Source organism: Pogoniulus pusillus, chromosome 23 (assembly GCF_015220805.1).
Source record: "Pogoniulus pusillus isolate bPogPus1 chromosome 23, bPogPus1.pri, whole genome shotgun sequence".
NCBI lineage: Eukaryota > Metazoa > Chordata > Aves > Piciformes > Lybiidae > Pogoniulus > Pogoniulus pusillus.
This window is the reverse complement of record NC_087286.1, coordinates 15,112,045-15,138,438: the sequence shown is the minus strand read 5'-3', so window position 1 is coordinate 15,138,438 and position 26,394 is coordinate 15,112,045. Positions and strand designations below refer to the sequence as shown.

Below are 26,394 nucleotides of genomic sequence, written 5' to 3'. Positions count from 1 at the left end.
TAGAGGGGAGACCTTCACCTGATTTGCTGAAAGTTTCCCATTTCTTGCAGCAGATTCACTATGGTGTGCTTTGCTCATTCCACAGATTTTGACAAAGAGAACTCGGTCAGATTCAAACCTTCACGATTGCTCCAGAGGAAGAGAGCGCTAAGGTAAGGTCCAGCTTTTCTTGTCCACTACACGTCGCAGGTTGCACAACTGTAACTTGCAGTCATTGCTTGAATCTACATTTATTCTTTTGTCAGGGAAAATTAGCATTGGTCCTCTTGCAGGACCAAATCAGCTGAAGAGGTGTTAAAAACACTGTCTCCTAAGGAATGTGCGTGTTTGTAACTGGCATTGCGAAGGCAAAAGTCCCACTCTGCGCGGAGCCTCCTGCAATGCCCATTTTGCCTCTCATGGCAGACACAGTACAGACATTCAGTCAGCTAGCTTGGAAAACTGATCTGTCTGAAAAGAGAAGGTGGCTAAAGTTGGTGAATGAATGATAGAGGCATGCAGAGAGCATTGTCAGTGTGTGGGAGGGGAACACCACAGCGAAGAATGGAGAGGTGATGTTGCTGCTTCCTTACAGGACCTTGCAGTTTTAAAGCACAGTTCCACAAGACTGAGTTCAGTGAAGCAAGGTGACAGGTTGTTCCCCTTCTCTTCCCATCCTCACTCCAGCTGTTTGGTGTCCACCCTTGTGCTTGCTGGATTCATTCATAATGACACAGAAAGGAAGTCAAGGAGCTGGGAGCTGATCCTTGCCCCAGCAACCAGCTGCTTTGTTGGTCCAGCTGCACAGAATCCCCAAGCCTTAGGCACTCAGGCTCATCAGTCACCTTCTGGAGCACACCTAATTCTCTGTCAGACTGTTTCTTAGGTACTGTAGAGAGATAGATGTAACAGGTACATTAGACACATTGTGTTATGGAGGGAAGGTAGGGGAAAGTAAGAGATGAGGTTAGGAGAGAAAGATGTGATTGCAGAGTGGACCTTTTACATAAGAGTCCAGGAGAGGAAGTCCTAGAAGCAGAGGGAACTAAAATGAGCAGCAAGCACCTAGCTGACAGGTACAAAAGCAGATTTTCATGCGTTTTGATCACAGTCTCAGTACGTCCTAAAGCTTTCGTCTAGGTGGCAGGGCAGTGATCCAGGGCATCTGCATCAAACTTCTGCTTGCTTTTGGGCATGTAACTAGGTTAGTGGGACAGCTATTTAGAAACCGTATGCTGCTGCTGTTGCAGCAGCAGATGAAGTTTTCAGCCTGGAGTCCCTGATGTATAGAAGCAGCCCACAGTTACTCTGGAAGCTCAAGACCAGTATAACTATTAAAGCTGTCGATTTACTCTACTAATGCAGCATTATGCATTGCTTTGAAAGAAGAACTACTGAGGTTTTGAAAGATTAGTGCCTGTGTTTTAGTAGTAATCATATGAATTCCTGAACACTGGAGAGTGTAACGAGTTTGTTTGGAACCTGAGGCCAAACCACACACAAATCCTGTGTGAAACAAACTCATAGACCATCATCATCACAGGCTGTATTTCAGGCAAGTAAAGGAGAAGTTACTCTTTCAGTGCCCAGGGACTTTCAAAAGAAGGAATTCTTGTGAGCTTCTACATAATTTTTTTTTTTTCATTTAGAGAAACCCATGTATGCCTTAAATTACATTCATATTGTGCATAGCTGAGCTGTAAAGTGCTTTGCATGGAATCTCCAAATAAATTTATGGCATCACTTGAGAAATTAAGAAAAGCAAAGTTAAGATCATAGAATCATAGAATCAACCAGGTTGGAAGAGACCTCCAAGATCATCCAGTCCAACCTAGCACCCAGCCCTATTCAATCAACTAGACCATGGCACTGAGTGCCCCATCCAGTCTTTTCTTGAACACCTCCAGGGATGGTGACTCCACCACCTCCCAGGGCAGCCCATTCTAATGGCAATCCAAAGATGTAGTTGTGATACTTCTAGAACAGGGTTATGGATGAGTTTGAAGGTCCAGGTTTGACTCTGCTTAAGCAAATACATTGGTGCTGCAACTGCTTCTTTAGCAGAGAAAGTAAAAAAGTAGGGAGACAATCTGGATAGATCCCTCTGAGGAAACAGGAAAATCTTGGTGAGGAATTACTGAAGGGATTTATTAAAATGCACTCATGAGTAGCATCTATAATGTTTTATCTTTTTTTTTTATTATTATTATCTGCAATTTCTTTACCATCATTGCAGCTCAACTTAGATTCCTAATAAACATTCTTGTTGAATACTGTAACATGCCCTAAATGTGCCTGCTTTCATTTTTGGAACTGATTTTATGTATGCATCTGTAAATAACCCACTGTTAAGCTTGACTGTGTCAGCTTCTGCCTCTGAACTCTGTGCTAGTGAAAGCAATGCAGTTGTTACAGTGGTTTCTTGTGCTTCTAAGGTGCAATTATCATAACCAAGCAATGCCACATGCAGCTTGTGAGAAAGCAAAAACCTTTTCCATTTTGGACAAAACAGTCCTTAGAAGATAGTAAATGGAAATTGGCAGTCTACAGGGAAATGGAAAATGACATAACAAGGGGACACAGTCTCAAGTTGTGCTGGGGGAGGTCTAGGCTGGATGCTAGGAGGAAGTTCTTGCCAGAGAGAGTGATTGGCATTGGAATGGGCTGCCCAGGGAGGTGGTCTAGTCACCATCCCTGGAGGTGTTCAAGAAAAGACTGGATGTGGCACTTAGTGCCATTGGCATTGGACAGGGCTGGGTGATAGGTTGGCCTGGATGATCTTGGAGGTCTTTTCCAATCTGGTTGATTCTGTGATTCTATAATTACCTGAAAGCAGATAACTCTGATGCTGTGTAGCCCAGCAAGAGTTAATCTTAAGAAGTTTGTTGTTATTAAAAGGATTTTAATGCAGTCTGCCAGTGAGCAAACGTTGGAAGCCACCCTCACTACAAAGGAGAAGGGAGCTCACATACAGGAAGAGCTGGATGACCTTGAGGAGCAATAGAAAAAGGATGTAATGTAATAATACTAAGTGCACAGTTGTGCATTGGGGACTGATAAATTTTGCTGTCACTTGCAGCTGATGAAAGCAAAGCTTTGGCATATTACTTTCTCATGCAGGACAGAGCAACCAATACAGTGTTGACAGAAAAAGACAACTGTCTTGTAGATCCTGACGTGCATGTGGCTGGTCATGTAGTAATGCTTTTTCTATTAAAAGGCCTGGTTTTATGAGACATTGCTAAGACCCAGGTCAAGGAATCAAGACTATCAAATTCTGGTCACCATCTACTGAAGAGATGACTTGAAACTGCCATAGTTAGAGAATGTTTTTGCAGGTAACCAATGAAATTGAGAGCCTGTCTTGGGGAAGCTTAGGAGGCGTGAAAAGCATCTGTTAAGCAAGATAAATATGGTAACCAGCAATGCTGGCATGAGAACAACTGGATGGAAACCCACTGAAAGAAATTTAGATTGGGTTTAGAGGGTCTTTGGAACTCCCTGGAATTTGGAGGAAGGGCTAGGAGTGAATCTAACCACTTGGCAGCATTTAAGTTTGCTGTGCAGTCCAAAAACACAGTTCTTTTTAGAAGCAGTGAGCTAATGCCAGTCCTCATTTTCTATGATTTCATCCTTGGAAATTTGTGGACTGAGGCATAGTTGGGGATGTCAGTGCCCAGGATGTTGCTGTAGGAGTGAATGCTTTGCTGTACAGAGTCTTGTGTTTATGGAAACTTATGGTGCTGCACACAAGCATTATGGAAGTGACTGGAGATGCTGCTACATAAAGCCCAGGTATTCAGAAGTGCTGACCTAGGTCCCTCACTGCTTCTAAGACAAGTCCTAACTAATCAAATCAATTTGACAAAATAAATTGGGGGTTTGATTTATAGCCTTAGGCAAATATTGTTCACATTTGTCAAATTCATCCTTAGCCAAAAGGAGTAGAAACTGCTCTCAAATGGAAAATGGGAATCTCTCCACATAGGGGCTCTCCAGAAGCTGTATCTGTATGAAAATAACTTATTGTGAAGCTAATAAGAATGATGACTGTTGGCAATGTGGGCTTAGGCACAGAAACATGCAGTTCACTGAGCCTCAGCTGACACACTCACCCATTTGGTTGTGGCTGCTCTGTGCTGGTTATATGTTTTACTTTGTTTTTTGGCTAGCTCCATTAAAGTGTTTTTGCCCTGCAAGGATACACAGTTTTCTGTAATGGACAACTTATTGCAGCTCTTCATCTTCTATCTGCTGTTTTCTGCAGTGGCTAACGTTGCTTTTCTTGGCAGTACCTGGGATAATTTCTCTAAGTGCTGTTGTTGGAGACAATTTGCAGCAGGTGGCACGGTGCCCAAATGTGACACAGCCCAGTTTCTTTATTGTCTTTTCAAGGGTTTTATTCTGTCCTCCTCAATGTCTTACAAAGGAAGATTATTTATAAATAGTTAAGAAGGAAGAAAAAAAACAACTCTTGGAGTTCATGTAAAATACTACTGGTCATTATATGCTAAAACTCTTTTCAATGAGAACTGTTCTTCTGGAATACTGAGCACAGAAATTTTTTTTCCTTGCAATTTTCTCTGTTCTAACCAAATAACCTCAATCCTTAGGGAAGGATTTTCCAACTGTAAGGCTGTGCAGTTTGTGCAGGATGACACTAAATAGTCTGGCACAGTAACTGCCATGGCCTAGGATCACTGTGGGGATTTGTGTCTGTTACACCTCTCTTCACAGATTACTAAAGGTTTCCAGACTAGATAAGTGTTTTTCTGCCCAGTTGGGATAATCTAGAAGTTATTGCACCTCACCTGGAGCACTGCACCCAGCTCTGCAGCCCTCAACAGAGGAAGGACATGGATCTGATGGAACAGGTCCAGAGGAGTGCCACAAAGATGAGTGAGGGGGTTGGAGCACCTCTGCTAGAGGACAGGCTGAGGCAGTTGGGGTTGTTCAGCCTGGAGGAAAGAAGGCTCTGGGCAGACCTAATAGCAGCCTAGTAGCTGAAGGGGTCCTGCAAGAAGGCAGCAGAGGGACTGTTTGCAAAGGTCTGCAGTGATAGAACAAGGGATAGTGGTTTGAGATGGGAGAAGAGAAAGCTGGATGTTAGGAAAAGTTTCTTTACCATGAGGGTGGTGGAACCTGTAGCAGGTTACCCAGGGAGGTAGCTGAGGCTCCATCCATGGAAATATTCAGGTTCAGGCTCAACAAAGCTCTAAGCAACTTAATTGAGTGGAGATGTCCCTGCTGGCTGCAGGGGGTTGGACTAGATGACCTTTGAAGGTGCCTTCCAACCTAAACCATTCTGTGATTCTGTAATAGCAGAATGCAGCAGCTGGAGAGAAAAATCTCTCTTTGTTTACCCTGAAGGAGGAACACTGTAGATGGTATCTGCTGTACTCATAATGGCACCTACCTGTTACAGTTACAACTTCTACAGTTAATGAGCATATTTTAAAAGAGAGTTTGTTTCATCTAGATGGGAATAACTAAATGATCTACTGCTCATATTAGCATGTTATAAGTCACAGAAGATGCAAAGCTCAGGGCAATGACAGCAACAGGGCAGTCATGCAGAAGGCTTCTAGGTGGAATGTACACACAGTCCTGAATTTGATGAAATGTGTTTTTATGGGGAATCATTTGGTATGGATTATTTCAAATGTAATTGCTAGTAGAGGGGGTTGAAGGCAGTCTCCAGTCAGTTACTCAATGCAAAAATGTGTCACAGGCAGTTCCAAACAAGTTTCAGATTGTGTTAGGTTTGGCTTTGTGAGTTTCTTGGGGTTATTTTTTTACTTTGTTCTTATGGAAAATATTTTCATTGGTATCTCTGTTAGACTATCTTGCAGTAAATTGGTTGCATCTTGACTCTATTTGATTTGTAGCAGAAACATCCACAGATCTGTAAACCAGATGTTGCTTTCAGTTTTCAGAAGGAGTTCTCATTTGGCGATAAAGAAGACCTTGCAAACAGCACAAAGGATATTGATGCTAATCTCTTAGCAGTACTTCCAAAAGGTAGGTAAGGAAGATACATTATGGGCATAAATGGTAATGTAACAGCCTGTGAAGTTTAATCTGTGCAAGTGCAAGGCACAATTAAAATCACTTAGACACAGATGTTTTGCAGAGGAGTTTTCTTTTCCCTGTGAAGTATGTATGGGGGCTAAAGCAGGGGATGAACCACAGGGCTCTTTTACAAGGCCTTGGTTTCATCTCTGCCCTCATAAACTTCAGCTTTGTTTACCTAGTTTTTAATAGGCTAAGAAGTAGTTGAAATTCAGAACTTCAGAGAAGTTTCCTTATACAGTTGGATTAATATTGAATTCAAACTTAGTCACTTGGCTTGTAGTCCTGGCACTCTTTAGTTCCCATGGGTGGTTGGTAGAATCATTGCTTGCAGGACCAGCTGAATACACTGAGTTTAGTCTTGCATGCTAAAGGACCTGCACTGCCTATGGGCTTTGGGATATTATATATTTTTTTAACTTCAGTCTTAGTCTGAACAATCTATAAACAAAACAGCAGTTCTGTCTTTACCTTTTGACACAGTTGAAGCAGAGAACTGATTCCTATGAATTATTTAGATGAAATCACAATCTGCTTAGAAGTCCTTCTTGACCAGCAAAGGATTACATTTGACCTGAAATCCACGTGGAACTGACGTAAAGATGCTCCCTTTGTTTGGGGGTGTGGTGGATCTCAGAACTCAGATTAGGGTTGTGTGTATATCCTGATGGTATTTACCCTTCTCAGACAAACTGCAAGGCTGGATGCACTAATCCCAATGTAAAGAAAATGTCACTGCTTGTGGAGTCCCTTTAGAAAGAAGGGTTTCTTTCAGCATAGCGTTGATATTTCGGTGATGTGCTTGCTTTGATATAATGTCATACCAGATGTTCAGAAGGAGACTTCATCTGCACAGTGATGGACTGGAGTGATGTGCATTTATACAGTACTGCCCTCACATAAAAAGCTCTGCAGATGTTGGCCAACCCAGCTGAAACTACTGTCTGGCATCTCAAGTGTGGAAAAAGTGTAAGGCATCACAGAGTAGTCCCATGCTATTTTTGTCTCATCTTGTTTGGGAAGGTGTTGGAGAGATGCTTCATGAGGTTAGTGCTCTTTTTAGGGCTGCAAAGCAGTAGTAGAATCTCTGGAACTTCAGCTAACAGGCAGCAAGAGAGTGTTGAGCTAATGCTGCTGGGAGTTCTTTGGATGTTCCACATTTCTTGTGTGCAGACAACTTACAGTCAGGTTTCCTTTTTTGGGGTGGGGAGGAAAGAGAACTTTAGTACACAAAGCCAGTGCTTTGGAGCTTTACTGGCACTGTGTGTGAGACCTTTCCTGATGGTGGTTTTATGGTAGTTAAGGAGGGAAAATGTTCAGGATTTGGATGGAATTGTATTGACTGAGTCATGGAGGCCTTTGACCTGTCTGAAGTAGCAGAGCAATGACAGGTTTTGTTTTGACCATTTTACGTCTGTGTAGTCAACAGATGGAAGAGAAGAACTGACAGCCTGAGGAGCAAAAAACAGAAGTAGATTTGACAGAGGTGGGAGCAAAATATTTATGGGAAATGATTTGCTTTGGTGTGAATGTGAGATGCAGGCTGGTTTCATGAGTTCTGTTTGTGCTAGCAGTGGAGCTGTATTGAGTAGGCAGGGCAGCAGTGGGAGCTGCTTCTGCAGTGAGGGAATGCTCCTCCTTTGCTTTGGTACTGGTTCAGGATGCAGACTTTTTGCAGTTCTCAGCCATGTCCAGAGATCTGTGCCTGGAGCTTGGTGACTTTCAGTGGCTGTCTGACACTGTCAGCCTGGTCAACAAAGTAGGTTTTGCTGAAGATGCTGAGTCTAGGCACGGAAGAGGCATCCCTTGAGTTAACACTGTTAGTTACCTGCATACTTAGCCAATTTTCACTGCTAGTTGCAGCAAGTGTATATGTAGTAGATTATTTTTTTTTCCTGGCATGATCAGAATCTGAGCTAACCTGGTTTGAGAAGTTGAAGTGGGTAGCTTGAGTCTGCTTTGTGTAAAAATGTAGCCTGAAGAGGTTGTTCAGGAGAGTGCCCCAGATGATCTCTGATGTGTTAATCACACATTCTCAGTAAGCACTCTTCTGTAGCCTCAGATGCTCAGGCATTCCTGCCTGGTTCATTTGCCTCTCTGAGCAGTCATGATCAGAATCATTGATTCCTGCTGGTCCAAGACATTTCACCTAGAGTCCTAGTGGCTTTTTGGCACGCCAGGTTGATATGACAGCTGACGTCAGTAGCAGCTATCTGTGTCTGTGAGGGGTGTGCACTGGGACTGATGAGAGCAAACTTCCTGGATATATGTCAGTGGAGATGAAACCCTGACTTAGCTGTGCTTGTAAGCTCTGGCAGTAGAGGAAAGGGAAAGGTGTATCTGACTTTTAAAAGGATGGTGTTTCAGTGATGATTATCTGCTAAGTATCTAAGTCTGTTGGGGGAGAAAAAAAAGCCTGATAGATTTACTTCTGTGGTGATGTGGCAGTGTCTGCTAGAGACTCCTGACTCATCAGGCATTTCTGATGGCAATCCAGGGCTAATTTAGCCAGATGTAGACTTCAGAGTGCTTTAACTTTTGATCTCTGGGTCAACGGGATCAGAATCCCAGAGATTCATTGCATCAGAATAGGTGCACCACATCTGTGTCACAGCAATGATATGGGAGGTGTGTTTGGGGAGGGATTGTTAGGCACAGACCCACCCCTCAGTCTACTGCCTTCTTTTAGCAGCCTGGATGGTTTCTCTTTCCAGCGGTTAGAAGTCACATCACACGTGTTTGTGTAGCACTCCATGCTCCAGTGTGGTTTGCAAACATCTCTGGTGCACATGTAGCTTTGTATGGAGGGATTACCTCATCTGTCATGACTCTTGTGGGTTCACTACTATTTTGTCAACTGGGACAGCTGTCTACTGGCACATAACACCACCTAAGAGTATAGGGGGAGAGAAGGAAAGTATGTTCAATTAAAACGACGAGGGATGATCAGCGAAGTGGAAAGTGATTAGCCACGCAGGCTGTCATGAGAGTACATGGTGATTTCCACTCCAGTGGTGACTTGCTGGGATTCTGGGGACAATATGAGGAACTGGAGAAAATTAAGGAATAAGAAACAGTTTCTCTGTAAACATAAGTCAGTCCTCAACCTGTTTGCCAACAGAGTAAACAGTAACTCCATACTACCTGCTTTCAAAACGGGTTACTCCAGTGTGTAAACTTGACCTCAGCTAATGAAAATAGAACTTGCCCAGTGTATACAAGATCTTGCACAACTGCTGGGATGGCATAACAGAATCTAGCCTAGCCTGAAAATACTGGGGGCAGAGGACACCTTGGTGTTCACACCTTCGTGTCTAATGCACTTCTGACAAGGCAAACAATACGCTAAGAAAACAAGAGGAAAATGCTTGTTCCCCAGCAAAAGCTATTCCAAACCTCTTCATTTTACTCAACTGTTCCTTCTTATTCTAGAGTAGTTTAACTTGGTAGTTTGTAAAGTGTATAATCTTTTGTTGTCTCAGTTTCAGAATTAAGAAAACTGTTTGAGCCAAACAACCGAGATTTTTTGGAAATGAAAAGGTAAACAGCACAAAAGTCTTTGGCCTGTAAAACAAAACACACAGCTTGTTTTGTTCCTTCCTCTTAGAAAAATCTCCCCTCGGATCTTAGGAGGTGCCAAACGTTCACATTTCTCACCTCTCTTTTCAGGAAAGAGAGAATAGCCAGGCGCTTAGAGGGAATTGAGAATGACACACAGCCCATGCTCCTTCAGAACTGCCCAGGATCGGTCACACACCGGCTGCTAGAGGAGGATACGCCAAGGTACATGCGTGCAACTGATCCCTACAGCCCCCACTTAGGTGAGTGCTGCACAGCAGTCAGTCCTGCACTGCTGAATTACTTTGTGTTTACTATCCTGGCATTGGTGCAGTGAATGGAAAAGAGTTTTACAGGAGAGCTGTGGGTGTGGAACTAGTCCTTTGATTCTCCAGTTGGCTTATGGATGATCAGCTTCTTTCAAATACTGTTTTAAAACAACAGTGATTTGCTATGAGACTTAAAGAGTTGCAACCAGACAGCCAAATGTGTGCTGGGCTGCGTCAAGAGAAGCGTTGCCATCAGGGCAAGGGAGGGGATTCTGCCCCTTTACTCTGCACTCGTCAGACCCCACCTGGAGTACTGTGTGCAGTTCTGGAGCCCTCAACACAAGAAGAACATGGAACTGTTGGAGTGAGTCCAGATGAATGCCACAAAGATGCTCAGAGGGCTGGAGCACCTTTGCTGTGAAGACAGGCTACATGAGTTGAGGCTCTTCAGCCTGGAGAAGAGAAGGCTTTGAGGAGATATAGTGGCCTTCCAGTATCTGAAGGGGACCTACAGGAATGCTGGGGAGGGACTACTGACATGGTCTTATAATAACGGGATGCTGAGTAATGGGTTTAAACGGGCAGAGGGGAGATTGAAACTGGATGTTAGGAAGAAGTTCTAGTGGGAGGTGTCCCCGCCTATGGTGGAGGGGTTGGAACTGGATAATCTTTGAGGTCCCTTCCAACCTAAACCATTCTATGATTTTTATGTGTGTTTGGAGACCTAAGTGCAAGACAATGCCCTGTGTGCAGTCACTGGTACACTTGGATTTGCAGCAGTTGGGAAGTTTCTAGTTCACTCGCTGAGAGTGGTGGGCAAAGCAGGTGGAGTTTTGGGATGGACTTTCTCATATATGCTGTGCTTTTTACAGGAAGGTCAAATGAAGAGGAGGAAACATCAGATTCTTCGGTAGAAAAACAACCCAGATCATCCAGATACCGAACAGAGATCACAGGAGGTAACACAGAGCCCTTGTATAGCACAGGAAACATGGATGTCCAGGAGCTAGAGTCCAAGGCAGAAAGAATAGCGAGGTACAAGGCAGAGAGGCGGCGCCAGCTGGCAGAGAAGTACGGATTATCTCTCGATCCTGACTTGGATTCTGACTACTCATCCAGATACACGCGGGCAAGGAGAGATCCTGACAGTGTAGAAAGGAAGGGAGTGAAAAGCGAAAGGCAAGATGATGAGAACAAAGACTGTGCCTCCCTGTATTTGCCCAGGACTGAGACAAAGGAGTCAAAGAGTGTGGTTTCTGAATCCAAGGAGTACTCCAGCCATGAAAGAGATGGTGTTCCAGCTAAAGACCTCTCAAATGAGAAAAGTGTTAGAAAAACAGATGATGACAGTCCCATTAGACAGGCACCTGACCCCTCAGCAACCTTGGGTAGTTCTGTCTCCCTTTCACTTTCTGGACGGGAATCTTCCTCCTGTACCGAAGTGCCAATATCACCAAAGCAAAGCCCCAGAGAGTCCCTTTCTTCACCCAAGCGGGCAGCCTCACCCATCCGTGTGCAGAATGACCAGCCCTTGCACAGTAACATCAGACAAAGGTGAGCATCACTTTGACTGCTTTGTTTATGCAGGACATTCCTTCCCCTTAAACCAGCTTCTGCAGCAATGGCTACAGTATGTAGGACAATATTTATTGTCCTTGGAGAATGTATTTAGTGGCTTTGGTTGTCTCAGGCTGAGCTGGTAGGGCTGAATCACAGCATGTTTCTGGTACAAGGAAGTGGGTATCTATTTCTGTGATTAGATATGTCCTTGGTTTCACTTTGTATTTATAGACTTACTGCTAAAATTAGGCCCTTTGGGGGGGGAGTGGAATAACTGATGTTTAAGATATTTATACAGGCTAGGAATTGAAGCAGTTAGGGTTTCAAATCTGCTACCTTTTTTTTCCCCATAGCCTGTTAGAACAAACCTTTTATATTATTTTTCCCCCTTTATATCCTGTAATTGTTTGGGTGAGAGTTTCCAAGTACAGGCAAGTTGTTTCTCAGTGAGGATTTAAATAGCTTCTTGATGGCTTCAACCAGTATAAAATATCCTCAGAGTTAAAAGCTGAAAAGTGTCTTGGGTCAGTTGAAATAAGTCAATTTTGTTTTCCTGCTGTGAAAATGTAAAAAAACCCTTTTGAACTGTGATAGTTAATCTTTCAGATAATATCAGGGTGATGTGTGTGAAGGGGCAGAGGGGACAGCTAAAATTCCATGCTGAATTTGGAAAGTGTAGCCTCTCACATGGTGTGCAAAATTACTTCAGGTCTGAAACATTTACTCCAGTAGTAGAGTAACCAGAGCCTTTCAGAAGGGAAAGAAAAATGAGTTTCACTCATTTCACATTGCAGCTTCACACTGCAGTGCAAAACTAGGCTGGCAAAGAGTTGTGGTGACTGAAAGCAACGTGTGGCTAAGAATGTATTTGAGAGAGTAATTTGCCATTGGAATGGGCTGCCCAGGAAGGTGGTGGAGTTGCCATCCCTGGAGTTGTTGAAGAAAAGACTGGATGAGGCATTTAGTGCCATGGTCTGGTTGATTGGACAGGGCTGGGTGCTAGGTTGGACTGGATGATCTTGGAGGTCTCTTCCAACCTGGTTGATTCTATGATTCCATGATATTTTTTTTAGGAGGATGAGTTTCTCTCAGTGTCATTCTTTTATTTCTAGGTAGGTGGATAAAAGGAAAATAACTGCAAAAACTTAACTGTTGCAGCTAAAAAATGACATAAGCTGTAATGAGAACTCAACGGTAAATATATCTGCGTCACACTAAGCAGTGCTGCCTGCTGTCCATTGTTTGGATACATTTGCCATAGGTTGTATTTTAAAGGTGAAGATGCCAAGACCCCATTCTTCATTTTAGTACCCCTGAGAACTTCAGTGCCAGTGCATGCTCATTGGTGTGATATTCAGATTAAAGAATAACCTCTCCAATATTCCCATTTGTGAATGGTGAAGAGGTCATTGCATGTTTCCATGCACTCTATGTCTAGAGTTACTGTGTAGTAGTCTCCTACAAGCCATCTGCACAAGGAAAAGAAGGGCTTACACCAGTTTTCCAGGTGGCTGCTGTCTTCACAGATTCATAGAATAGTTTAGGTTGGAAGGGACCTTCAAGATCTTTCAGTTCCAATCCCCCCTCCCGCTGGACCAGATTGCTCAAAGCCTCATCCAACCTGGCCTTGAACACCTCCAGGGAAGGGATTCTGTGACCTCCCTGGGCAGCCTGTTCCAGTGTCTCATCACCCTCACTGTAAAGAATTTCTTCCTGATCTCCAGTCTAAATCTCCCCTTTGAAGCCTACATCCATTCCCTCTCATCCTGTCACTATATGCCCTTAAAAAGTCCCTCTCTGGCTTTCTGTAGATGCCCTTCAGGTACTGGAAGGCTGCTCTAAGAGAGCCTTCTCTTCTCCAGCCCCAACTCCTTCAGCTTGTCCCCCATAGGAGAGGTTCTCCAGCCACTGATCATTTTTTGTGGCCCTCCTCTGGACCTCCTTCAGCAATTCCATATCCCCCTTATGCTGGGGACACCAGCACCGTGCTGCAGGTGAGGTCTCACAAAGTTTTGAAGTCAGTTCCATATTATATAGGTTGCAAAATCAGTTTTGTTTAAATTTGCTGATTTCACATTGGAAAGTAAATGCAGCTTGGCTTTGGAATACATGCAAAAGCTTAGTGCCTTCAGTCCTAAGAAGATTAACAATTAACCCTGTTATCCACCACTGAGAAGACAACGAAGTGCTGAGAAGGTATCATTTGACATTGTCTGCATTTGTCTGCTGAAGTGGCTGATTAAATTCAGAACATGGCTTGTGCTCTCCTGACTGCTCTCTTCAAAGAATGAATGATCAAGTACAAGTGATTGCTGCCTGGGCCATGCCCACTATAAAAATGTGCCAAAGTACACATGAAGAAATGAGAAGGAAGTTTGCTTGCTTCAAAGCAGTTCCAGCTACCTGAAAGGTTTTTGCCTCTTATTTCATCAGTTCCTTCAGGAATTCAAAAACATCTGGCAAAACACAAAGTGTTTTGGTCTAAGATGGGTTTGGATTAGATGACCACTCTAGGTGAGTTCTCAAATTTGAAATGATTTGCAGTAAATGCACTTATCTTAGGAGAAGTTATACTGATTTGACCTTTTTCCAACTCTTTTTACTGAAAGAAAAAAAAATTGAAGCAGAAGACCTGGAGCTTAATTTGGGATTTTTATCCTACTGTAGTGTGAGGATTCTTTCAGATGCTGCAGGTGGTGGAAAGCAGCCTGGGTTGAGTATCACCTACAAGGAGTTTGTAAACAATTAGCGTGGCCAGTCTGTGCTTGTGAAGCTGAAAAGTATTTGTTGTGGTCTGCTGTCTTTCAGGGACTGCAGATGAAGGTGGACTTCAGCACAGCATCTGAGAAACTGTCTGCAAACGTTTTTCTGGCAGTTTGCAGTGTTCTTGTCTCTTTCTGTGCTTTCAGCTCCCAGTCAGAAACAGAGTAAAGTTGAGACAAGACACAACTGGGAGTTATTTGGGTTTTTATAAGCTTTTCCTTTCCCCTGTCACCCAGTGACACAAGGTGTTTCACTCGTGTCAGACCCAGTGACACAACATGTTGTAGTTGAGCTGACTGGCTTTACACTTCTGAAGCTTTTGTGCTACAGGGCTAGGAGAGGAGAGGGGGATGTGATATAGCCACCTGAATTGCTGACTTCATTCAGTTCATAGTACTACTGCATTTTGGGACCAGCAGCCCTTACCACTTTAAACCACCAATTAAAGGAATGGTTTTAGTGACTTTTCCAGGTGTCCTTACATAAACCCTGACCTGCAGTAGCAAATGGCTAAAATAAGTTTGCAGTTACCTTCCCTTTCCCAAATTCTCAACAATGTGCACTTAGTAAAGTAGCTTTTGCAGAATGTTTAATGTCCTGAACGCTTTTTAAAGTTTTTTTTGGAGTTAATATGATTTTTTTTCCACAGTTATCACCTTTCAAGTTGATTCGTGTGTTGTGCTTTTCTTTCCTTGCACAGTTCTCTGGCACTGAGTAATCAGAAAACAATAAAAAGCGGTGGGGAGGGAGAGCTGGGAGAAACAATGGAAGCATGTCTTGAGATCTCAAAAATTACCTCCAGTTCTGTTTTCTGTAGTAGTGCAGGGAAAGCAAAACCTGAGTGGTTTCTTCAGAAAGATTCGGAAGGGGACACACCTTCACTTATCAGCTGGCCCTCCAGGTATCATAAAACACAGCTGTGTGGCTAACATCAGCTCACAAACCTCCCCGTTCTTTCCCTTTACTCTGTCTTTAACCCTTGCCTTTACTTCTCCTTTAACAGCAGCAAGTTAGAGGTTGTTTCTTGTGGATAAACAGCTGTTGGATCTTTTCTGAAGCACCTGCTCTTATTGTAACTTAGGACCAATTGGTATTTTGATGAAGAAGTACAAATGCCTACTTCTTCCATAGCTACCATTCTGCCTCCCAGGACTGTTTTTGTAACTACTTCTTTTATCTCACTTTGCACTCTGCAAACCAGCAATTTTGGTCTTTTTTATACCATGCACCATTCAAACTTCGCATTCCCTGCAGTTAATGCCTTGAATTTCAAAGGAGATGATGCAGAGAAATCAAAAAAGTTATATTTCAAAGTAAAGATCTTGATCAGAGCAACGAGCAGCTGCTTTTTGCCAGTTTGGTAACAGACAGAGGTAGCCAACCACGAGAAACATTGCAGGAAGCCTCTTTTCCGTGTTCCTGATTAAAGTAATTCTTATAATCCAGTACTAACATCAGTGTGGATGTTCTGCTCAATGCTTGGGACATGTAGTTTACAGAACCACCCTTTCAGACTGAACACACTTTCTGTGCTTAAGCAACTTTGAGAAGCTTCCTTGGTAAGTGTGCAGAGAGAAGAAGCACCAGAAGTTCAGAGAGGCTGGTGCTGCAGATAACACTGGGTCTGCTGAATTATTCTCTCATACATTATTTACCCTTCTTTTTTCCCCCTAAATCTTATGTTTGCTTTCTTTTTTTAATCATGGAAACTCCACAAAGTCTGCTGGTAGTGCACATTGAGCTGGATTACTCACTTTCAGATAAAGAGCTAACCTCCTGTTGAGTTTCTCTCAGAGTTGAAGTGATTTTTTTATACCCCCTTGGGAGGGGAGGACGAAGCGCAAGGCTTTCATTTTCAATTCTATGATATTTACAAACACTCACCCTGTAAGCTGTCCAAACACAGCAGGCTGTAAAACTGCTGGAGAGCTTACGTGTGGCTGTAGTCAGAGAGCAAAGGCTGTTTCTGGCTGCCAGCACTTGCCTTCCCCTGGTGCAGCAGAGTGCATCTCTGTCCTGCACGGGTGTTACACAAGTCTAGAGGTGTTTCTAGAAAATACACCGAAGTAAGGTAACTTTGAGGAACATTCCTATAAGTTTTGCATGTTAGAATGTAATGGAATGTTTCAAAAGAGGATGCCTGTTTGAAGTGGTTTGGGGTTTGTTTGGTTTTTTTTGGTTGGTTCGTGTTTTTATCCTTTTTGTTCCCTGCAAGCCATCTGCAGATCAACAGCCATGCCGTAGCTGTACTTCACGCTTTAAGGCTTGTGCTTGCAACATTTTGGGTTTGTTCTCTTTCTGTCACTTACTGACACAAGTTACACTGTGTGTGGCATCTTAGATGTCTTACGTGATACACCAAAACAGAAGTGAAAAACTCTCTGGGAAAGCCTCTGAAGGTCTAGGTGAAGATAGCAATGTCTTTCCTCATCCCTTTGCCCAGTGCAACAGTACCTTGATATGACATAAGCTGCTCAGTGCTAAGACATCTTCAAAAGCCTGACTAAATGCAATGGAATTTGCCATTTCAGGCTAAGCCCAACACTTTGACAATTGAAAAAGCCATTTTAATCATCTTGTTTATTTGAGGCTGTTTGACAGACACAGTTCCCTCATGGGAACATGCTTTAGGCTTTCAGAGCTTGCTCAGCTACCTTCTCAGGAGTAATGCATGTTCAAGGGCTTGTGAGTCACTTGAGCGTTTTTGAGCAGTGTTACCAATAAGGTGTGGAGGGGAGGAGGGGGCTGCATTGTAAGAATGCTTTCTTCTGTGTATTGACTGCTTTCTGTTTTAATCTGGTGTTGCTGTCTGTACCCACAGTAGGTGTCTTTGTTCCTGCCCAGACTGGGTATTGCTCTTCACAGCTTCAATCCTCTTTTCTTTCTTAAAGAGTAAAAGTTAGAGAGAAACTGGTGAAAGAGGAAAGTGCTCGTGGAAGCCCTGAACTTGCCACAGACACAGTATCTCAGAGAAAATCCCATCCAGCGGCAGCCCACTACATGCCTCTTCAGACAGAAACGTCTGCCTTTGATAGGGTCATAAATCAGCCTGGCAGCTCAGTCCGCCAACCGATCCATGGCTATGTTCAGCCCGCTGGCATTGCTCACACAGCTCAGCTGATGGCAACAGAAGAACCAGCAAACATCTCTGTTGGCAGCCTCCTCCTATCAGACAGTGCCAGCCTCTTAAAATCCTCAGCAGCCACTGCAGCAGAGAGTGAAAAGAAAGAGGCACTTGGTTATGGAGAAAAGCCTGATAAAGGTTCCTTGGAGGGCGAACAGACTTCCAAAGGCAGAAGACCAATTTTGCCATCTGAGATTCGCAAGCAAGGGAAGAACCACGAAGGCCTCTTTGCAGGGGAGTTGGATACCCCTGTGGGGAGCTCCTCTTTCACAAGCAAATTGAAAGTTAACTCAGAAGTTCAGAGAGAGCTGGAGTGCAATAAGAAACAGGCTTCTGAGCAGCAGTCGAAGACCCCTGAGAACATCGAGAGGAGCGAAGCTGTTATGTACATACAGAGCGGGTCTGTGTCGCAGCCTGCCAAGGCAAAGCCTCCTGTTTGGAAAGTGTCAACAACAAAGCATAAAGTCCTGACCCGCTCAATGTCTGACTATACTGTGGCTCCTAAGCTAGAAGCTTTCAAAAGTAAGGAGAGCGTGGAAGCAAACGCGCCGAATGGTGAGATTGGCGTGGTTGACACCAAAGTCTCTGTTGCCCAGCTCCGTAATGTCTTTCTGGAGACCGCTAATGCCAACAAGAAAGCAGAACTGTAGGTGGCATTTCAGATGTATTTTCCTGTGACACTTGCACGTCCTTGGCAAAAAAAATTACACACACTCAACGGCAGTCGTGTTCTGCACTTAAAGCACACAGCTTAGCTCTCACCAGTGCGTACTGGAGGCTGAGATGGTTTGAATCCCGCTTTTGTGCTTCTGCTTGCTGGCACAAGTTGTGGTGTGGGGTAGCTGGAATGTGTCCGTCTGCGCATGTCAGCGGAGGAGCATGCAGAGTGGTCTCTGGTGGATTGTTGAGATGCTTACATCTGTGCTTTACTTCTCTCTTCTATTTTCTTTCCTATGCGCTTTCTATCGTGTGGTTTAAAAGCGAGTCTCGGTTTGAGACGTCAGCGGCAGGTAGCGCTTTGTCTGCCAATGGTGACCATCAAAGAGGGCCACGAAGGCCGAGGCGCTATTTTACTCCTGGTGAAAATAGAAAGACTTCTGAGAGATTTAAAACCCAACCTATAACGTCAGCAGAACGAAAGGAGACAGATAGGTAGGCACTTGACGTGGCTCTGCGCGGCATTCTGGTGCAGGTAAACGCGGAGGACTTTGTGAAGAGACTTTGTTAATCTATCAGCATAAACATTGTGCAAGGTTGTTTCCCTTTAAAAACAATCAGGTGTTTGTTGTAGCATCTTCTAAAACAGACCTCACAACACTGTCAGCAAAACCAGTTCATTGTAGATCCTCTCAATGACAGGGAATCATCATAAAGTGTTGGAGCTGTCTGGTTCTGTCTAATGCTAAATGCCTTTGGGTTTATGTTTAGAGTTTCTTTTCCACATACTCTGCTTTATCATTTCCCTTTTTTCATGTAAACAACCAGAGCTATATATTTAATTTTAATGGAGCAGGCAGCACATCTTAGACTTCTATCATCTGCGAGATGAACTGGAAATCGTTTTCCTTGACTACATTGAAGTTTGGCTGCAATTGCTTGCCTTACTGCTTTATTAAAGGATGCCCCAGTGGAAACTGTTGAAACTTGAACATAGATACTAAGTTGTATCACTCTGTAAGACTTTTGAGATCCCACTACTGCAGCTGGAGTTTGAATTTAATCTTTTGATGCCTTGTCTCTAGCTAACTTCTGTCTCTTTTTCTCTAGGTCAATTCTGAGTGTAGAAATCCCAACAGCTGATGGTATGTTACTATTTTCTAACAAAGAAATGGGAGCAAAAATGTTCTAACTGAAGAACTATTTAATAATGCAAACAAAGTCCACTCAAAAATGTCTATCCTTACCTATGTTATGTTTGAAGTACCACTTCCCTTTGGATCATATCTGCTACAGACTCGATTTCAAATTCATTTAAGTCCCAAAGTCTGTCTGTGGATGCCTAACTTCATGTGGGTGGCAAGGAGGGGAGTATCTTGATGCCTTTAAACATAGGTTTGTGTGAAGGTTTTTACTACTTAGACAAGAAATAAGTTAGTTGGAAGGAAAAGAAAACGAAACCAACCACATTTTAATCATTGATCTAGGACTAATAAAAAACCCTTTATTGTGAAACTGATAATGGCAATGTGTTTGCTAGCTGAGGCAGTTGCAAGACACTGGTTATTATCTAAGTCAGTTGCCCTCTTGCTTCTCTTTCCCTCTTGTCACTCTCGGCAAGTCTGGCACGAATTAAGTAGGTAATCTCATGAGCAGCTAAATTTAGATGTAATGCCTTATGCTATTTGAAAGCTGATACTCTCTGCAGCTTTGAGATGCTGGCTTTTGGATCTGGAGGATGCTGATTTCAGCTCCTAGGGATACCAGTTGAGCCTCTGGAAAATGGGGACACAGAGTGGTGATCAGAATAACCAGCTTCCAGGAGAGACCAGGTCATGGTCAGCTAGGAGATAATAGATGTTGTGTACAGCAGGATGAGCGCTGACCCTTTGTGATGGTTTGGGTGTTACTCCCACACACACACTTTGGAGATAACTTAGACTAGACTCAGCTGGCTCTGGAAATTTGAATGCAGCTTATATTTACAACTTAGCTCAATATACAAGCAGATAGTTACAGTATATACAGTTATATACAGAAATATACAAGGTAAAAGGTAATACAGGAACAGCCCTCCCAGAAACCTGAGTCCCCAGGAGGGGCTCCCAACCACCCTTCCACCTTCTCCCCACCCCTCTACCTTACCCCAGACATTGCCTTGTGCCCCAGGGAAGAATGGAGGGTCAGCCAGGGGAGTTAGGAAGCAAGTGGATTAATCAGAGAGATGGCAGCTGAGGTTAGAGAGAAAAATGCAACCCAGAGCCCACTCGAAGAGCGACTCTCTTATCTATGTTGGGTTCTTGTTCTTATGCATCTCAGCAAGCCTATGAGTGAAGTAGACATCACCCTTGTTTCTCTTTCTAGTTCTTCTAGTAATCTAGTTCTTCTCACCAAAATATTCTAGCTAGCTTCAAACTAGCACACCCTAAAGGAAGTCTTTCTCTCTAGCTATTTCCTTAGTCTGTGTTATAGACTAATATAGTAAGTTTGATTATTCATGAAGGATTGTTTGGAAGCACATGAGCTGTCCTGAAGGCAAGTCTTTGGTTCTCAAATCTTCTTCAGACCTTTGCAATGCATGTAAATAAAAGCTTATGAAATCCAGTTCATGGTAAGCCTTCCGTTAAAAGTAACAGTCAGTTTCTTTGCCCTTGGAAGTTCTTGTTGTAGTAAACCTAATTTTTAAGGTGTTCAGAAATCATTTAGTGAAAAAAATAAACAAAAACACCCCTTGCACTTGATGTTTGCTTGACTCAGTACATTCAGCCTTCTTTTTCCTTTGTGTAGATGAAGAAAAATTGGATGACCGAGCCAAACTAAGCGTAGCTGCAAAGAGGCTGCTTTTTAAAGTAAGTATTGCACTTGCTGAATAGAAGCTTGAGGTAAACATTTCACATACCAGACACTGAAGAACTCAAGACGATGTTAGAAGGAAATGTAACATAGTTATCCAAGCCCAAGCTACGTGACATTTACTTCATCTTGCTTAGCTACACAGTAGACTTGTTGGCTCTAAAGCCTTCTTTAAGAGCACGCTTTAGAGAGATGTGTGGTTAGCTTTAATTCTCTGACACCTGCTATGCACTTGCATCCTGCTTCTAACTGGAGGTGTTAAAGGGAAGGTTGGATCTGACACTGGTGACATGGTCGGTTGATGTGGTGGTGTTAGGTCATAGGCTGGATTTGATGATCTCAGAGGTCTATTCCAGCCTCAGTCATTCCGTGATTGGGGAAACTAAGGGCATTGTATGCAAGAAAGCTAAAAAGAAAGTACTGGCTCAGAAGTTTCCTCCCTCCGTTTTAATTATGACCTATATGTCCTCTCAGGAAATGGAAAAATCATTGGAAATGAAAAATATTCCTAAACCACCTGCAAGAAGTTCTGCAGTAGAGAGAAGACTGCGGCGTTTGCAGGACAGGTCACACACACAGCCCATTACCAGCGAGGAAGTGGTCATTGCAGCCACGTAAGTCTTCTGCATCTGTTGGCTCTACCTTTGGTTCCTGCTTTTGAATCTGGAATTAAGCCCCATATATATGTGGTGTTTACAGCTTTGGAGCAAGGAAAATATTTATTGTTAAGGGCCAACTTCCTTGAGAACCACGTGGGAAACTCTAATGAAATTCCATTCTAGAAGTAGAGGGACTAGTAAAACGTAACTTGTATGAACTGTAATTTGGCAGAAAGAGCATGAACCTGCAGATGAGGTAAATGGGGTTAATCATAGCACAGGTTTGTAACTCAAATGAAAAAGACACTTTGCACTGAAGGAAATCTGCAGGATTTCTTATGGCTTATTTTTGTCCTGGGGAAAGTCTTCTGCGTTCTGAAGTCTCCAAGGTACTTTTTGGAAATGCATTTCTTGTTGCACTCTGGTTGTACCTCATTGTGGTGGTCTGGGTGTTACTCACCCCACCCCCACACTTAAGAAAATCAGTTCAGCAGCTGGAAATTTAAGAATTAAGTTATATATACAGCTTAGCACAATGTACAAGCAGATATTTACAATATATACTGCTATATACAGAAATATACAAGTTAGAAAGGTAATACAGAAACACAACACCCATCCCAGAAACCAGAGTCCCCAGGAGGGGCTCCCAACCAACCTTCCACCTCCTTTCCACCCCTCTACCTTATCCCAGACTTTGCCTTACATTCAAGGTGAGTTTGGAGAATCAGTTAGGGGGGTTAGGAAAGCAGATGGATTAGTCACACAGACAGCAAGTTAAGGAGAGAGAAGTGCAGGCAGCCAGAGCCAAAGAGCATCTTTGTTATCTATGTTTGTGTTCTTATTTGTATACATCTCAGCAAGCCTATGAGTGAAGCAGACATCACCATACTTTTCCTTTTCACAGCCTATAGTCTAATTCCCCTCACTAAAATATCCCAGTTAGGCTCAAACTAGCACACTGATGAAATTTTCCTAAGAAAAGGAAAGTCATCTGGGGGGGGGAGAATCAAACAAAGATGAATGGATGTTCTACTAAAAGCTTCTGTTATGGATAATGAGTAGCTTCAGGAGCCAACCTGTTTGCTTCTTGGCATTGTTAGCTCTTTGAACGTGTTCGAAGCGGTTTCGCGAGGGTCGCAGCAGATAACTCATTTAACCAAAAAACGTTGCTGTTTGTATTTTTTTTTCCCCTGTTTTGTTTTGGTTTTGGTCTTTTCTGTAGTTAACACTTAATGTACTGCTTTTCTTAATGCTTTTTTCTTCTCTCTCTCCCTGTGAATTTTCCCTCCTTGGCAATTCTTTAAAGTGAATCTACCCCTGCTTCACGTTCTGTGAATACCCACACAGTAGTGACAAGAGTACCTAGTCCCACTGTAGTTAAGAGCACTGTACAACCTATCAGGTACTGGGGGGGATAAACGTGCATGTTACATGGAGCACAAGATTCCTCAATAGCAGATGCATCTTTAAAGTCTTGAATGCCTTTGCAATGTGTCAAGTCAATACTTGTTTCCAGAATATTTAAAACCTTTGTCAGTGTCATTGATGTTTGCATGATAAAAAGAAATGCAGCTTTTTTGTTGTTGGTTTGGTTATGTTTTGTCAAGCAGCTGCTTTCAGGACCTTTCTAACCACACTTAACCTGTTCTAGAAGCACATTCTTTGTGAAAGAAAAAAAAATGCATGTGAACAAACCTAGCAGAGCCTTCTTTGCTCTTGTACTTTTATTTTTTATATCCAGTTATGTCACCTTGAGATGAAAATATCAGCGCTGGGTGCTTGATTTCACAAGCAGAACATACTCTCTTTATCTGTCTCTACATGGAGCTTTGGGGTTTGTTTTTTGACTTGCAAAATTAAAAGGAAAGAACAGAAATTGCACCACCTATGGGTAAAGTTGCAGAATACCGTTTGCCTGTTTTGAATGAGGGAATTTTAGCCAAGACCACTACAAGATTGTGAAAAAGAAAAAATAGAATGTTACTAATGCCATAAATGTGGCAGAAGATGTTTAAAAGATGTTAACTGTAGAGGTGAATGAAATATATTATTGTAGAGACAAATGCAGTTGCAGCTTTAATGAACAAATGCTTTTGCCTTCAGCATTGGTCAAACGATCTTCAAAATCAGTGGAGTATATTTGCAAAGTAATTTGTGTTGTTTTGCTGAGTTACCTCAGGTAGCTCAAAGCAAAAGTCGGTCTGAATTCTGTTCCTCTGAAAACCATAAAAGGCATTGAAATTGATGCCAATCCAAAAGCAGCACTAACTTGGAGTGTAAATCTGTCTTTTAAGTGTTTTTTTGTCTTGTATGCTCCACACATTGTTTCTAATCAAATTGAATTTGATGGAAATTGCACTTCAGGACCTGTGTTTGCTCTACAGCAGGCATCTTAAATGTCTCTCTGTATTCTGTATAAAGAGATTGGTCCACAAAGTCTCTCCTCAATATTGAATTCCCCTTTTTTTATATTAAAAAAAAAAAGGTTATGTTCCAATCACATGAATTTGGGAATGAAAATTTAACTTTCCTTTAAATCTTCAGCTGTTGGATTAGAATTCATCATGCCAATGTTGAACCACTGCGTAACCACTTAGGCTGCTATAGTGCTTCATGCGCAGCTCTTCTGCTTCTGTCAGGTTGAGATTTTAACACGTCCTAATGGCTTCTTTGAAACTCATTCCCAATTCTGTTTCCTCAGCTTGCAGGCATCAGCACACCAAAAAATTTTAGCTAAAGAGGAGATAAGAGCAGCCAAAGAGGCAATGGAGCAAGACCAGTCTGATGAACCAGATTCTTCCACCTTAAGTTTGGCAGAAAAGATGGCTTTGTTTAACAAACTGTCTCAACCAGTATCCAGGGCCATCTCCACAAGGAGCAGAGGAGACATTAGGCACAGGAGAATGAATGCTCGTTACCAGACTCAGCCAGTCACTCTTGGAGAGGTCGAGCAGGTAAGTTCCATCTTAGCTCTTTTTTTGTCTCCTTTTATTGGGGAAAGCACCTTTGGTGTAAGGAGCTTTAGCAGCTGGCCGCCTCTTTGCGCTGAGCTGCACGCTGCAGTCCTGAGGTACCCACGAGAAAAGCCTTGTCAGGAAGCAGACTTCTGACAAGGAGGAACAACATCCTCTAAAACATTCAACTTCACTGGTGTGCTTTTCTTTTCAAGTAGTTCTGGAGCACACCATCTTCCTGGTTAGTGCATGCTGTACCTTTCACAGTGCCTCTTCCAGTAGAATATTACCTGTCTTCTAAAAGTCAGCTCCTGACTGAAACACATCATCAGCCTTTAGATGTGTTTGCAGGGAAGTTTTGAGCTTTCATCTGCAACTTTCAGGCTCTTTTCTGAAAGCACTTTCTATTTCCATTATTAGTCAGGACATATTCTGTCATCTTTCTCCAAGTGGAGGCATTGATTATTTTATTTTCATCATTATTATTATTTAAGGCCTTCTTTCCTCTAAAAGCAAAATCCTTTTGAAATTCAGAAAGCCATGGTCACAATAAAGTTGTTTACCATGTGTTGTGGAATTGGACCTCCTGTTCTAGAATCCTTCACATAATTGAAACTGCAAAGGAGTACTTACTAGGGAAGTTTGATCATAGCATGGCCCAGCAGTGGTCTTTCAGAACTGATGTTCAGAAACATCAGTTCCTTAGTGTTACAGCTTTGGAAGGCATCACTTCAACAGTGAATTCTATGCATGTGGTATTTGTAGGGATTTAAATTAGTCTGAGTGTTAGAAAATTCCTACCCTTCTCTTCCTATGTGCTTATAGGAGGGAGAAGGCAGGAGTTCTCTAATCATGTTGGTGCCAAGCTGTACAGATACGTTATTATACTTTATGCCTACTCTACTACTACTTCACATCTAAGTATTTGGCAAATATATTTTAGCAAGCTTTTCAGACCTTATATAGTCCTCTTGCCACATGTCAACCGCTGGCAGAGCCATTAAGGCATCCTTAATGATCCTGTTACTAACTTGTCTGCAGGCCAGGAAGGTGAGCAATAGAAATGGGTGAAGCAATTGGGAGAGACGTGACAGTCACATTGGCTTGTCAGACTACTATGCAGCACAGTGGGAAGTACAGAGGAAGCAGCTTTGTCATCTCTTCCTCAGCCTAGCAAAAGAAGCTAGAGTTGACTATGAACCAAGTCTGTTTCCAAAAAGACTTTGTAGAGTGAACTCCTCTGGATTGTTGGGGTGTTTTGAGGTGCAGTTAAAGGCTTTCTAGGAAGAGACAAACAAAAGCATCAAAATAAATAACTAGAGGTTATGTTATCAAGCTACAAAATAGCAGATGTAAATATCTTGTACTTAAAGCTGAAATCCCTTTGCTGATCTCTTCTAAATTTCTGCTTCTGATAGATGCAATGGAAAAAGAGTCAACTGGTAACTACTTCCTTTTTTCTTCTGGAATCTTTGAGCTTGTGTAACATTCTTTGCTTCCCAATTTGTTTAATGAATGGCCATGTTGTCCATGTGTTATGGAACTTGCATGCTCACTTGAAGTTGCGATTAATTTCCTCCTCTGGGTGTGATTTTGCCTCTTCCCTTTGCATGCTGCCCTGCAGTTTAAGAAAACAACAGAAATAGTCACACCAAAGAAAAACGTCTCCTTGATCTGTGCAAGGACAGGTTTGTTAGTCTCTGTCATAGAACTGGTCAGGGGTGGAAGGGACCACAAGGATCATCAGGTTCCAACCCCCTGCCATGGGCAGGGACACCTCACGCTAGGTCAGGCTGTCTAGAGCCTCGTCCAGCCTGGCCTTAAACACCTCCAGGGCTGAGGCTTCCACCACCTCCCTGGGCAACCCATTCCAGGGTCTCAGCACCCTCATGCTGAAGAACTTCTTCCTAACATCCAGTCTGAATCTCCCCATTTCTAGCTTTGTTCCATTCCCCCCAGTCCTATCACTCCCTGACATCCTAAAAAGTTCCTCCCCAGCTTTC

At 42.9% G+C, this 26,394-nt stretch overlaps 1 protein-coding gene across 11 annotated transcripts in view; it reads left to right on the top strand.

Moving 5' to 3' along the window:
- SVIL (supervillin) overlaps positions 1-26,394 on the top strand; it is a 109,439-nt gene that overhangs the window by 40,566 nt on the left and 42,479 nt on the right. For 6 of the 11 annotated variants that reach the window (XM_064162650.1, XM_064162648.1, XM_064162647.1 and 3 more), the window contains exons 2-14: positions 86-152; positions 5,909-6,000; positions 9,534-9,591; positions 9,721-9,872; positions 10,751-11,432; positions 17,093-17,971; positions 18,307-18,477; positions 19,093-19,127; positions 20,770-20,831; positions 21,310-21,449; positions 22,744-22,839; positions 24,139-24,391; positions 25,810-25,833. In XM_064162650.1, the coding sequence (XP_064018720.1) occupies positions 9,584-9,591; positions 9,721-9,872; positions 10,751-11,432; positions 17,093-17,971; positions 18,307-18,477; positions 19,093-19,127; positions 20,770-20,831; positions 21,310-21,449; positions 22,744-22,839; positions 24,139-24,391; positions 25,810-25,833 (2,502 nt within the window). In that variant the 5' untranslated portion in view covers positions 86-152; positions 5,909-6,000; positions 9,534-9,583. Of the gene's footprint in view, positions 1-85; positions 153-5,908; positions 6,001-9,533; positions 9,592-9,720; positions 9,873-10,750; positions 11,433-14,949; positions 15,103-17,092; positions 17,972-18,306; positions 18,478-19,092; positions 19,128-20,769; positions 20,832-21,309; positions 21,450-22,743; positions 22,840-24,138; positions 24,392-25,809; positions 25,834-26,394 lie in introns of those variants that run through there. The other 5 variants (XM_064162652.1, XM_064162651.1, XM_064162646.1 and 2 more) reach the window with 4 other exon arrangements.